This window comes from Elaeis guineensis, chromosome 2 (assembly GCF_000442705.2).
Source record: "Elaeis guineensis isolate ETL-2024a chromosome 2, EG11, whole genome shotgun sequence".
Taxonomy (NCBI): domain Eukaryota; kingdom Viridiplantae; phylum Streptophyta; class Magnoliopsida; order Arecales; family Arecaceae; genus Elaeis; species Elaeis guineensis.
The window spans coordinates 114,347,192-114,361,779 of record NC_025994.2 but is presented as its reverse complement, the minus strand read 5'-3'; the positions used below and the strand labels follow the sequence as shown (position 1 = coordinate 114,361,779).

Below are 14,588 nucleotides of genomic sequence, written 5' to 3'. Positions count from 1 at the left end.
TAAAAATAATGCTTATGACTGATATTATTATTATGATTATTATTTATCTATGTATTTGTCAAATCTCACTGTATGATGCAAATTTTTAAGAGTTTTTAACTAATCTTCACCAAATCTTTCAACTCCTCTTTAATGTACCGAACACTTTTTAATGACAATGATCAGAGGTTCTAGCTCTCCTTGTATTACAGCCTCTTTTAAATATTAAAATAAACTATAAACATAGTTATCAAGTTCATTACAAATAAATTGATTATTTATGTCATAACCATCATCAAACGCCCCCATCTTGGTTAAAATATGTTGACTTGAACTTGTCAAACACTAATTGATCAACTGATTCAAATTATAGTTGACAATAATGTAAACAAATCTCATACTTTTGAAAACATGATGTATTACTGTCAAATATTTTTGCTATCGAAATCAGGGGCTACAAAAGAATATTATGTTCCATGTGTACCTTAAAAATGTGATTAATCTTTGAGTTAAAATTAGCTAATACATTACCTAGCAACACTTGCAGGAAAATAAAGCAACAACTGCTGCCACAACATCAAAGAAAGATGTTTGGTAAACTCATGGTTCGGGTTGATATTTATCCGTGGATAAATATCAGGCTGCATGAAACAAGCATGATAACCATTGAGAGTTCTCACAAATATTGTCTGCATACAGCCTCATATATAAGATGACCAACTTAAACATATGCGCATCCGCACCAATTATCTTTGCTACAATAAACCAAAGATGCTCCCATAGCAACACACAACTAATCATTCACCAAGAGCACAATAACCAACTCATTTCCTGGCTTCATTCATCAAACTGCCTCAAGAACACCAGTGCGCTACTCTGCTGTTCGGTGATCTGTAGAAAATTTTGCCAGTAAAGAAGCCTTTCAGATGATTAAATGTTGTTCACATGTTCTATAAGGACCAAGCATCTCAAAATTTGTATAATGACATGCCTGTCTCTGACCAAATCAACCAGCATGAGCTGAGAACATTGCCAATACAAAGTCATGTGCAGCATGGCCGCCAAAAATCAGAAAGCAGATAATGAAGCTTTCTCCATCTCCATTTCCACTGAGCGCATCAAAGAGGCTCGTTGAAACCACGTCACCTGATTATGACTGCTGATACTGGAAATAATTGTAAACCATATCTGAAACTTCAAGATAACAAGCATATGTATGACAAAGCCATCCATTCCTGGCATCCCCAATTTAGTTACAAGTGAATATGCGGCATTTAATAGTTAACCACAGCATACCAAACAAAACACAAGCATTCATTCAACCATCACTTATTCTAATGATAAGCACAAGGCTGGCAACTCTTTCGATATTTAAAAAAGGGTTAGCACTGAAGAGATGAACAATAATAATGATAACAAACTTTAACAAGCCTTAAAATGCTTGTCCTAAAGATACAAGCCCCCATGCTCATGCATGACAGGCAGCAGAACAGCCCTCTCATAGCATCTGAGACACAGACTCTTGATCAGCCTTTCGTTTGGTTGTAGGAGAGCTACAATCACACCTTGGGACCTAGCTGAACATTATAACAAAAGATGTGAATCTTTTCCCAGAAAAAAGAAAAGAAAAGAAAAGAAAAGAGAAAAATCAGAGCTGAGCTGCCCTCCCGGGAAGAAAAGATGGATTACTCCCTCATGGATTCTGACAGCTCCTCTGGCCCCAATTTTAAACACGTGTGATCATTTAATGGCACACCCTCCTCCCGGCTTTTGCTGGTTGCATGAAAAGCAAATTGCTTTCACTGGAAGCAACCCCTCCCCCCTCGCTGGAAAAAATTGCTTGCTAATTCATTTCCTTCCATGGCCTTCTCTATGCATAATACATGTACAAGCTGTTGGCAGCAGCACAGGCAATCGAGTTCTCAGTTGGGTGCCATGCTAAATGGAGCAACTTGGTTGTGAAATCATATGAGTTTCCATTTGCATCAATGCCCGGGCTTTCAGCTCCTGCAACAGGTTGGTCTATGTGTGTGTCTTAGAAGCAGCAAAGATTTCTAAGAGAAAAACAACTATGCAGTATAAGCTGTTGCAAGCTACCAAAATTGATGGCTGGATACTCACCTCGTCTGACAACACGTGTCAAACTGCTCAGAGACCTTGCAGTCCTCGCAGGGCTTTGCACTTGTCTCCTGAATAACAACATCAAGGCAGGATCGAGCAAATACGTTATTGTACACATCTCAAACAAGGCATCTTCTATCACTCAAGTAAATCTCTCTCTTTTAATATCATAAACATGGTCCCTTAATGCCTGTTTCACCCAGCGTTGGTTTCATACACCACCAGCAAAGAGTTGCAGTATGCAAACAAGGAATCAACAATAAGGAATTTCTGAACATTTAACATTTTCTATTGTTATAAACTAATGATGTCAAAAAAAAAATTGTAGTGACTCAGAAAACCTAAAACTGCTTTATCAATGTCATTGACATATTGACAGGCTAAGCATCTATAATTGGCATATCAATGTTGTAAAGACATCAATGCCACATCCAACAACTCATCAGCGCTCAATCATCTCTGAATCATCCAATCACTTTATTCAAACCTATTATACCAGCAATTCTAGCATTCATCCTAGCAGGGTTGTACAATACAGCAATAACCACAGGCATTCATGATGATGTGATTCATGCCTCAAAGCAATTACTGCTGCTGCTATGCCATCACTCCACAACAAATAACAGCTGAATTACAGGCATAATTTTCTACTTGTAGCTTCTCCGCCACCACAGCATCTTCTGGTGCCTGCTCTTGTGCATTATAGACATTAATCAGATAGCTTACTATACAAGAAATTTGATTACACTGCATATCCTTCCCCAGCATTCACTAATATAAAAGGCTAATTTTACCAAATCCAGATCCTTGTAACTGAAGCTTAATAAATAAAAAAAATTTAAAAAAAAAAAAAGAAAAATCAGCACATGTTCTTTCAGCTAATATGATATTAAGGTTAAGTATACATATTTCATGTGTTTTCAACCATACAACTTAAATTGTATTGGCCAGATCTGGATATGTGCAAAGACACAATGCCTTCATATCATGGTATTTAAGCAAATTCTAAATCAAGAAAGATAAAAATGTCCATCTGACTATTTTCTCTCCCTCAATCCTCAACTTTGTTTTGAGTTCCCCACTTTAATCAATTTTCGTTAGAAATTAAATACTTAAAATTTCAATAGTTATTACGGTTGTACCTCATAGGATTTTTGCTGGCCTCCAAAGTCATTGCCTCTGTGCTTCCAGCAACACAACCAAAAACACGGAAGAGATTGCTTGTTGCACAAACAGCAGTAACATCGTCAATATTAAGGAAAGAAATGGCAACAAACTAATAAACAGGCCAGAAAAATGTATACCTGTAAGAACCAGTTGCTACCCGTAGTCCATCACCACTTAGGCAGCACTCAAATTTGTCGAAGATGGAGTCATTTTCATATAAATCACATAGCTGTGTGAAAATGGAACTATCATAGCCTAAGTACTGGAACATTGAACTGTACCAACAATAATTGAACTGTAACAAAACAAATTACCTTAGGCCTTAAATATTCATGGACCTGGAAAGTTGCAACAGGACGAGAATCCATGTTGATGTCCCATAGCTGAAAAATCACATGAAAAAAGAAAAGAAAAGAAAAGAAAAGAGCAGATTTAAATGAGAGGCAACAAAATACTATAAAAACCAGCATCATGAGCTATGATCTCTGCTTGATCCATAATACTGCAAAAGACATAACAGAGTTACAAACAGACATCAACATGACTACAGGTAGATCCTACAGAAACCAGAAATAGTTACACATAAATCAAGGTACAGCTGCAATACTGCTACACTAATAGCACCATTCTTCATATTAGAAAATTAACAGGAAAGGGGAAAACTTCCATATGCCTCAATTAAATGGCAGAATTACTAGCTCATAAATGAACTAGAATGAAGCTGTACCATGCCAGGGGACAAAAATTTCACCTATATTTGTTTTTTTTTTGTGTCCATGCCAGGGGACAAAAATAAAAATGCATTCAACCATAAACCATTTGCTATTATCACCTTGCAAACGTGAGGCACATATGATTAGTTTTATTAATGTGTTTGTATGGTCGAGAGCTTGTACATAAAGACTATCAGCCTTGCCAATCCAGGATTACGGGTGCATCAGTTTTATAAGGATGGGTATTTGACTTTATCTTCTACTAACTTCTCATGATACCAAATGGAGTAAAGCAGTGTCTAAGGCTCGATTGGTACTGATCAATACCAGGCACCCCTTGAATCCTCATTTGCCTTCAAATTAGAATCACAAATTGTATAACAAGGAGAAACCTCATTTCTCCATCAAAACCTTGCACAGCTTAAAAAAATTGAGAGTCCATTCTTTGATCTTTTCAGACACTGGCGAAAGTCATCATAGACTTGAAAAACTAGAAGGGCCAACTGCAAAAGTTACATTGTTGCGCATAATGGCAGCATACTGTCAAATGATTTCTAAATATCTAGAATGTGTCATCCAAAAGAAAGCTGTAAGAGTTACACAGCATAAGGACATAAGTAGTGTTCCATAAGCTTGTGAGATGACTTAATTGTGCAGCTTAGGCACTTAGTTTGCAACACTGACATAGTTCTGATCCACACAATTTCTCCTTATGATACTGCAGTATATAACTTCTTCCTTCTGTGCGCATCTTTTAAACACCATTATTACCTTGTTCTAGTATCATCTGGGCCAAAGAATTGAAAACTCACTAAAGATACTTCATGTCTTAGACAATCTAGTTCAGCATTATTGTATGAGAGAATGTCATGATCAAATATAGATGTTCTGAAACTAGTAAGTTCTTCTTTACAATGGATTTGAACCTCTCGATCCCAGCAGTAGTAGATCACAACCTTCATGGCTCAAGTATCCATTTCATGTGACTATTAAATTTTTAAACCATTTAATTGTCATCGTATAACTGGAAATTATACAAACTATCAACTCAAAATAATGTGACCAAAACAGCTAACAAAGCCTGTTAAAAAAGTCACAATATTAATTCAGCTGAACTCCTCTCACCAATGACATCTTCAGAGTATTACATACTTTCAGCAATTACTACAAAAATTCATATCATTCACCACAACATCTTGACCATTCTTGATTAATTAAAATGATCCATCAAGTGCTTAAAAAGGATGTCAAATTTATCAAATACTATTTTCAGAACATTTCTGACTCAGGTCCTTCATAAGTACTGGTTAATTATCTTATCCCCAAAATTACTGTCAAATTTAGAAACCACTGCACATGAATTCCAGAACAAAAGACCATTTACTTTTGGAATACTACATTAACAACATATAAAATATGATGCTGTTCCAGCAAGCATAATTCATATTGCTAATCACTCAAAAAAAAAACAAATAATTAAAAAAAATAAACTGCAAGACAGATACAAATGTATGACCTTAAGCGTCATATAATCACGACTTAGGATGTGTCTTCCATCTTTTCCAAATTTAATATCTGAAATTGAAGCAATAATCTCGGTAAAAAAGGACCTTGAACTTGATGCCTCATGCTCCTCGAACCTGTGAATGGAAAAGTCTCATTACATAAAGCAACACCAGACATGCTAAAGAGTCCAAAAAGATACTTCTTCTTCGAGCAGTAGATTGCAATTTCATTGTCTGCTCAACATCAGCATAGTTACTTGCAAGATTTTCATGTGAAAAGTGAAAAAAAAAAAAAAAAAGAGTGGTTCCTTACAGCTGGGAATGATTATCACATAAAGCAGATTGACGCAGATCAAGAAGCCGTATTGAGCCCTTTGAGCTACTGTATGCCAATGTGTTGCAATGAGTAGGGTGAAACTCAGCAGATGTTATCACCTCTGGCAGGGTCAGAAAATGAGTTAATTTCGCTTATTTTCTTTGTTACAACCATATGATACATAATGAAAACCCCACAAATCAGTTGAGCTATATTTCAAACGAAATAGTGCTAGAAGAACTGTAAATAATAGAACATGGAGTTCTACATAGGAGTGCTGGTAGGCTGGTGCAGTTCAAGCAGATAGAAGGCCTACCAAAGAAATAACCATCCTGAGCTCAAGGACAAGCCTTTTGGGCCAGCCCTTGACTTAAGAGATGGGAAAAAATGACTCAGGCCTTTTTGCCCAGCCCAGATAAATAAGAAACCTATGCTTGAGTTAGCTTCGGGGATGGCCGGTCTCAAGCATAAGGTTTGAACTCAACTCAGGTAACAACCAGGCATTGCCCATTGACACCCTTAATTTTACATTTATCATTAACACTACATGACATGTGGATTAGCATCAAATCATCAAAATATGTAATTTTACCGGAAAATCCTTTATATATGTTTGATTAGCTTCGGCAAACTATGATGCTTGGTAAACTCAAAAATTCCAGCTCCAAATTTATTAGATGGAAGTATCATCCATGCAGGCCAAATATTCATACCAGTAAGATCTTCCATATTTGCAGGTTTCACATCAACAATGTTAAAACTCTGGTTGCTAATTTCCAAATTCCAAAGGTTTATTCGCAAATCATCTGCTGATATGAAAGTCTCACCATCACTGGTCAATAGGAAAATAATGGAATTACATAAGTGACTATCTAATAAGAAATTTACAAGAAGAAAGAGTGCAGATATCCAAACAAATAAGGTAAGAATATGCATAACGAGTTAAATCTAAATTAAATACTACATCCTCCTAAAAACATTAAGGGCCTGTCTGGATATTCTTGTAGGATTTTCAGTCCAATCCTACACATATTGGGCCTGGCCCGTGTAGCACATATCTTCTAAACTATATGCACAGATTATGCCTAATATTATAGAATATAAGGCCTAGGCCAAGCTGGCCCAGCCCATGTCAACTGGACCTTTTCCAGTCCATTCTTGTTTCTTGTAGGATGGAAAAAAAGACCGGGTGAGGTCTTCTTTTTCTCCCTATGGGATTTGGTCGGCCCACTCTAAAAAGATACCCGTGAATACTGTGAAATGGGCCTGCATGACCTGTGTTCTTGTGAATCCTGTTGGATAGCACAGGATTATCCAAGCAGGACCTAAAGGTTATGTATTGCTGTCAAGACAGAGAAAAAACACCAGGTCAGGCATAAGCCAAAAGAATTCAATCATATGCAATCCAAAACATTACCATAAGGTCAGGAGAACCAATATTAACAAACAAGAAAAACAAATTAAAATAGATCACTACAGTTAATCATAAAAGTTCCAAAGGATATGATAGTTGAGTTCAGTAAATTCATAATCTTCAAATTTTAAAAAAAAAAAAAAAGAAGGAAAGAGAAAAGGATTAAATTGAAATTCTATACAAGGATATAAATGTAAAACGATTAAGGTTATTTTTTTGGAGAATACCAAAAAAATAACCAGTATACTATCCAATCCTCCAAACACATTAGCCATGGTCAAATGCTAAAAAGAAACTTTGTTAAATCACATTTTCATGTACAATCTAAACCTTGCCAAGTAGTTTGCACTCTCAAGGGATGTTCCAAACCAAGCCACCTTTTCAGCAGTGGAATTTATAGCCTTTTTTACAAACTGACAAAACATTTCCACCTAAACAACAAATTCTACATATAACCCATTCAAGTTTTTCAAGGTGTTCACTATATTCTTAAATTTCTAGCAGCATATTTTCCTCTTCCACTGTTCATCTCTATGCGCTTAGCTTAATTAGTAGCAAAACTTACAATCTGATTTAAGACACACTAAATTGTCCCTAGCAATAAGCATATAATCCAACAGGAGGTTCAGCTGTTCCCAACAAAGAAAAATGGAGAACACATGAAACTTGCATCAAAAATTTCCAAAGTAAAAATATACAACATCTAAAGCAAAACCAGAGAATTTATAACACTAGAAGGAAAGATGAAAGGTGCAACATGAACCTGTTATTGGAAATTGAATTGATGTGATAATCATGTGCATGAGCATATATTCTCCGACATTTAGCAACCAGGCTTGTTTCTTGGCCTGCTACCTGTTCATAATATATAAATGGATGCAAGAATCTTAGTGATCAGTTCAAAAGATGGAAATAATTATAATTAATGGATATCACATACGCACACTGATAATTCATAAGAAGGTCAAGACAAAGAGTTAAAGAAAAAAAATATATAACTGGACGACATAGGATAGTTGATGCATATGGTGTGAGAAAACACAACAGGGCAACTAATCCAATAGATATACATGAGTGACACTGTGACATGTGCAAACACAGGCATCCCTCTCCTCTTCTTTATGAACACATGTATATTAACATCATGTGTGTGCGTTTAACGATTCAAAAGTTATACATGAATGACATAATAGTCAGTAGATTGGGCTCAGTACAACTACCACAGGCAATCGTAGTGATGGAAATCCACCAGGAGGAAAGGAAAAGTCGTTGCACATATAATTGTATGAACATCCACCATTTGGAAGGCATGCTCTTGGGCCAGCAGTACTTGAGCTAGCACTGCTATCATTTCCCCCAGCTTGTGAAGGATCCAAATTCATCTCAGAAATTCTTTTCACCTTCTTTTCCTGCACCTGTATATCGGCAAACAAACTTTAGAAATTTAACAGGGAATATTTGCAAGAAGGTCAAACAAAAATGCCCAGACAAACCAATCAACAAGACAGGGTGAAATCACACCCTGAAACAGCCAACAGCAGGCAATAAGAGCAACTGTTTCAGAATTGTTACAGTATGTGGAATTCCTAACTCAGATCTGTTTTAATTGTTACGGTATGTGCACAATGACAGCTATGGATGGTTTTTCTCGGGAAAGTTAAGAAATTTCAAAAGCTTTCAGTCAGAATATATATTAACGATATAAAATATCTGTAATAGAAAAAGAATTATGACAGATCAAATATTCCTCATTCATGACTGCCTTGAAGAGAATGATTCACCGTATATGATCTTTAGATAGTTTATCATTCCAAAGAACAGTTCTGGTTTGTTTAATTCACCTGATTGATGCTTGCAATTTACTAATTTATGTAGCAAAATCTCTGATGAATGTCTTCAGCAATAAAACTGCAGAAAAACATTTAGGATTTTACAACAGATAGACAACACGGATACATTTTTACCGAAGAACACCATTAGATGGAAGAACATATCACAAGATTATAATGCTCTTGCTGATTTTCAAATTCAGAAACTTAAAGAAGCATGACAAATCTTGGAGAGCACACAAACAGACCAGTGGGGCACATAAGAAACAAATCCATCAGCAATCATGTTAAATCATGATTCACAAATATCTTTCTAAAAAAAGGTAATAGATGCTAAAGGGAACTGCACGCCTACCTTCCAAAATTTGATTGTCTTATCATTGGTGGAGAGGAGAAACAGTGCACTGTTGGCCGTTTGGCACCATCGGATCTTGTTGATCTTCTCTTCTATTTCCAAGCTTTTGAGGTAGTCAAACTGATGGTGCAAACATCAAACTAGACCAAATCACATGATTGATCAAGCAAGAAGTATCACATTTCTATCAGTAACACTCCAGAAGGATGGTACCTCTGGTTCATGACTCTGAAATTCTGTTTGATAGCGGAATTCAGGATGCCTGCTGACAGGATAGTCTAGCCTCTCTAGATCCCTTCTGCAACCATGCTATGAATCAAAGAGATAAAAGGTGTAAAATAATATCAGAAGCGGAAGAACAACAAGTCAAACAGAAAAAAGCAGCAAAGAGATAAGTTGTAGAACATACAGCTCTAACATCTGTCCTTTCAAATAAAACTACACGACCACCTCTATCTCCGGTAGCAAGATGGTCCCCAGATTTATCAAATTCTATTGCTGAAATAATGTCAACTGCAACACGCAAGATTAAAAGCATCAGCAGGCACACCAGAAATATCACAATCCTGCCAGGAAACCAAGAAAGACAGCAACTAGCTAGCGTGCAACAAGCACCATAGTACAACATCATAAACTCAGAATTCAAAATTGAGTAGTTCAAAAAAATAATCCAGCACTGTCTGCACATCAAGTGAAACATGTTGGATGGGGAAGGGGGGCTGATGAAGGTAAATAGACAATGTGATGTTCATTCATTCACAAAGGTTACTTTTTGTGTTGCTTCATTAATTATTGATTCAATCATATTTTGATGTATGAGAATCCAATTTGTTGAAGATTTTGATTTATTTTTTTGGGTGGTATAACAAAACAATGGCTGACTATCTATGAGTTAAGAGATCGAACGAAATAGTGCTTAAAAAGAGGAGAGAAATATTCGTTAAAATGTAATTCACATTGTTAAAGTTCCTTTACATTTTCCTATTTCAGCTATAACTGAAATAATAATTTCGTAACGAAAAAAACCACTTGAGTGATGAGTTGGAACCATTCGAGGAAGGCCTCTCTCCTACACAAATAAGATAAAGCGATAATACCCTTTAAAAAAAATAAACAGAAGCACCAGAATAAATAGCACAGGTCCTAACCTTGCTTCACACATGCAACGTATTGATCTAGAATTATCCTAAGATATGACTCAAATTCATAGCCTATCCTAATCTTAACCTTGGTTAGGTTTTCAGCATTAATAGAAGTTGAGATGCAAGATTTACCTTTTGCATTAGAGCTCAGACATGTTAAAATTTCAACATTCATCTAATTATGCCATTGGAAAGGCAGTGCCTTGAACCTAAAGGCCTCTAAAACCCTGAATTCTAAGAATATATAAAAATGGGACTCAGAGTACAAAATTTTAACCTAAGAAAAATTCAAAGTGATTTCTGTTGGCAGAACAAGACAAAATGAACAGTTGTTGCCCACATGTATTGATTGTAAACAGCTTTTAGATCAAACAAAATGCAGGTGAAGCCCCTGAATCCAGCACGCCTGTTGTTAGATGTGAACTGTTCTACTGCAGTGTGCAGTTTCATGAAAGCACCTTTCGAAAATGTAGCATGAACCACAAATGGACTGGAGTAATGAAGAATGAGATAGCCACCACAACTATTGCGTCATGAACCATGATTTGACATGGTCAATGTTAAAAAGTATTGACCACGGAGGTAATGGATGGTTATAAAAGGTGATTCTTGCGATAAGATGGCTGGGACCGACATGGTGTCGATGCTTGGATACTAATGAGTTCAGTCAATAGCAATTGTAATCTTACTAGGATTGACATGACATATTCTAAAGGTTGAGAAAAGCATTGGGTAGCTTGTGAATAATGCAAATAATCAGTCCTTGTTCAAAGACTGTGCCTCGGATGAGTTCTGAGAAGTCAGGTATGATTGCAGTCGCAATGCTCAAACCCTTCAATGACACTAGGCAAACAACAGTGTTAAGTCATTTCTATTCGATAACTCATATCTAAGCAACAGTGTCCTCCAGCTACTATAGACTGTTAATTGCAAAGTTTCAATTTAAAATTCAGCTAAGAATTCTCTTAGATCAATTAAAATTTCACAGTTTGACACAAGTTGGGGTTCTTGGTAAACAAAAATATGGCCAAGCAATTCTTCCTCGATGCTGATGTCAATTGTTGTCCTAAAAGCATCTCAAAGTTTAAAGATATAATTAATCAAATTTGCAGGTTTCTCCTTCAGGCGTGCTATCAATAATAACTAAAGGGCGGCCAATCCAAAGTATTAAACAGTAACCTCAAATAATGTAAAGAAAAAAAATTAATGAAATGCGAAAAGATGATGGAAATCCATATCCAAAACAGTCAGTGCATGCTGTCACTCAAGTTCATTATTCCTGAAGGCATGAGATCATGTTGAGTAACAAATAAGACAGTATACTTCCCACACATTTCCCTCCAACATTCATAGCAAGACCCACCCTCTTACAAAGTTGCATTACCAGGAATTGAAGACCATTTTGTCAAGGATTGACATTAAATAGAGAAACTATCTGCAACATTTCCTTCTTGACACATCCATATTTCATCAGCATCGTTTAAGGTAATGATCTATTCCTTGTGTTCAGCATTTAATCCATATGTTTATAATTAGCTACCCTAGAGTACACACAGAGAGAGAAGAAAAAATTTTTGCACCCAGGAACAGCAGATAGGACTAGAATCTGGAAACTGTTTCGACTGATGACAAACAGAAATTAAAAAAAATGTTCTGATTATTTATGAGCCAATTTTGGCATTAAATGGTTACAGAACCCGGCTAAACAAACACATTCAGATGAACCTTGGCCAAATGTCACTTCCAAACTCAAAACAGGTTCACCAAGCTAAGGACAATGGAAACAGCAAGTACATCGTGACATTCACTAAAAAAAGGCAGTGGATTTCACCTATAAACGACGCTACAAAGCAACAAAAGTAATGACGAGGAAGTTCTTCCACATCTACTAGTAAATTCCATAATCCAATGAGTAAAAAAAAAAAAATTCATAAAAACTCCCGATTAGGAAACGAAAATAACCAAGATATTTAACTCAAACATTTAATTTCTATCATGAGGGGGAAAAAGGCCAGATTCATGTATCAAGTTCCATTCGTTTAAGACATACTGCAATATACCATTCCGCATCAATCTGATCGTATTTTTTCGATGACATATTTCACACTTATTCATCAAAAACTAATCGTATGAACAAAAAAAAATGGAAGGTTCGGTGACGATAATTTCCAATCCAAGCAAAAGGCAAAAAAAAAATCAACCGGTTACAGCTACGCCAGACTCAAGAAACCCTAAGCCCCAACCTCGGCTATCGGAAGCCCTACAGTCTCAACAATCGAGCGGATCTATACTGGATTGAAAGAATGGGACGAAGGGCAAAAAGAAGATCGTACCTTCCTGGACTTCCTCTCCCGCGGTACGCTCACCGAAAACCTGGGCGAATTTCCATTCGAGAGCGGGCGGCGCCGCCGGATCCCTGGCGTCCTCGGGTCCTTTTCCGTTCATTTTCCAATCGGAATTCCGTCGAGATCGGGGCCGAGGCGGTCGGGCATCAACGATCCGGGCGGCTATAGCGGCGAGATCAGCTGTCGGGGCTCGCCGGGGCGCCGTCTCCGATTTCTGCCATAGGAGAAGGGTCGCCGAGGGGCAGAAAAAAAGGCGAGGGTTTTGGGCGAAACAGGGGGAGGATGTGGTGGCGAAATGGGTTGGTGATTGGGATTGATTTGATGGAGGAGAAAAATGCTCCCCTTTCCTCTCTTTCTTCTCTTTCGCCCTAGCGAGGTTCTGCGTCCCTTTCCCCTTTGTTTTCTTCTCCCCGCCTTTTTTATCTATTATTTTTGGATACACCTTCTGTTAGAGGATGTAAAATGACCAAAACAATCCTCTGATTACGCAATCCCGGCTATCTTATTCGGAAACCCGGAATTGTTTGATTTGGTTGCATATCTAGCTATGATCTCGGATTGTTTATGAGTTCCATGAGGGTTTCTTGATTGCAGAAGGCTCTAAATGGCAACAGTATTGATTGCTTTTTTTTTTTTTTTTTCATGAGTGTGAACACATGTAGCTTCAACTTTAAAAAACAATTAGAATGCTATAACTTCATCCATTGGATATCAAATTGCAGTTGTTCAAGATAACTAAGAATGGTTTTTCGAAAGTCATGCTCCATGTATCTCGAGTTATTTGCAGTCGTTAAAGGTAATTAGGATCATTACAAAGATTATTTCAGATATAGCAGGAGTTGTTCTATATAAGTAGTTGATCTAATTTCAAGTTTATATGATTAGTAATTAAATGGCATGACGCAATTAGTCCTCTTTCAATGTGTGAATGCAAATCTGCCAATAAAATACAAGAGTCCAAGCTCACATCAATATGCATCTTCCAAGAGGAGACTCTGTGCCTCGTAATCTAATCAGCAATCAAAATGGTTTCGGATTGAGTAGTATATGGGCATTACACTGATTACAGTATAATGCAACTATGGGTTTTTTAAGGCTAATTTCTAAATGTACCAACAAACAATGAGAGAGAGAGAGAGAGAGCAGGTATGTAACGTTATTTGATCTACTGAATCTATGTACACATTGTGCCTCTTGTTGGACCCTCAAAATGATGACAATAAGCCAAGAGTTCTTCAAAGCTCCTGAAAAGTGAGTGTAGTGCTAGGCTTTCTGGTGAGATAACCATACGCTGCATTTGATCTTGGGCATGCGAGTACCGGAGGATGGAAGCAGAATATGGAATATTTAGTATTATGACTCCAGCATCATGATGTGGGAGGATAAAAATGGAATATGAATTTTCTGGGCATGTGGTAATAACTGTTATTGCAACCACCTAGCCCTGGCGCCCGTGAGAGTGGAATACGTTGGTATTGGAATCATGTGCTTGGTAATCTTGAAAACAATGAGAGAGAATATATTATCAGGAAAACGGTTTCACATCTCACCTTTCTTCATAGATAGTGACATGGCCTGCCAATTCCATGCGGTAGAAAATTAGAAATGCATGGATGGCTCTCTATGTCCCTTTTTTGATTCTCTTTTTCACCAATTAGCATTATCAGATTTGAGGTTTCTTGAGTTTTAAGATTTTGTTTGT

At 36.9% G+C, this 14,588-nt stretch overlaps 1 protein-coding gene across 5 annotated transcripts; it reads right to left on the bottom strand.

Moving 5' to 3' along the window:
- Positions 1 to 1,349: 1,349 nt before the first annotated feature.
- On the bottom strand, positions 1,350 to 13,292 carry LOC105042793 (serine/threonine protein phosphatase 2A 55 kDa regulatory subunit B beta isoform). Of its 5 annotated transcripts, none has more exons than XM_010920130.4 (14): positions 12,875 to 13,181; positions 9,809 to 9,912; positions 9,613 to 9,708; positions 9,400 to 9,519; positions 8,433 to 8,630; positions 7,979 to 8,070; positions 6,515 to 6,633; positions 5,799 to 5,922; positions 5,497 to 5,620; positions 3,582 to 3,650; positions 3,405 to 3,496; positions 3,243 to 3,320; positions 2,101 to 2,168; positions 1,350 to 1,986 (listed from the first exon to the last, which is right to left on the bottom strand). In XM_010920130.4, exons 1-14 carry the CDS (start codon positions 12,984 to 12,986, stop codon positions 1,850 to 1,852), a joined length of 1,533 nt encoding a protein of 510 aa, XP_010918432.1. In that variant the 5' UTR covers positions 12,987 to 13,181; the 3' UTR covers positions 1,350 to 1,849. The 5 variants fall into 5 exon arrangements, with proteins under 5 accessions (XP_010918432.1, XP_010918418.1, XP_010918424.1 ...); XM_010920116.4 differs by having other exon boundaries at positions 1,638 to 2,001; positions 12,875 to 13,292; XM_010920122.4 differs by having other exon boundaries at positions 1,638 to 2,001; positions 8,436 to 8,630.
- Between the last annotated feature and the right edge of the window lie 1,296 nt (positions 13,293 to 14,588).

Excerpts from the sequence above, each read along its gene's own strand:
- LOC105042793 (XM_010920116.4), bottom strand. The coding sequence starts at position 12,986 with ATGAACGGAAAAGGACCCGAGGACGCCAGGGATCCGGCGGCGCCGCCC. Across the intron at positions 9,913-12,874 it reads GGGAGAGGAAGTCCAGGAAG|TTGACATTATTTCAGCAATA; the intron begins GTACGATCTTCT and ends TGCGTGTTGCAG. Across the intron at positions 3,497-3,581 it reads ATGAATATTTAAGGCCTAAG|CTATGTGATTTATATGAAAA; the intron begins GTAATTTGTTTT and ends ATTTTCACACAG.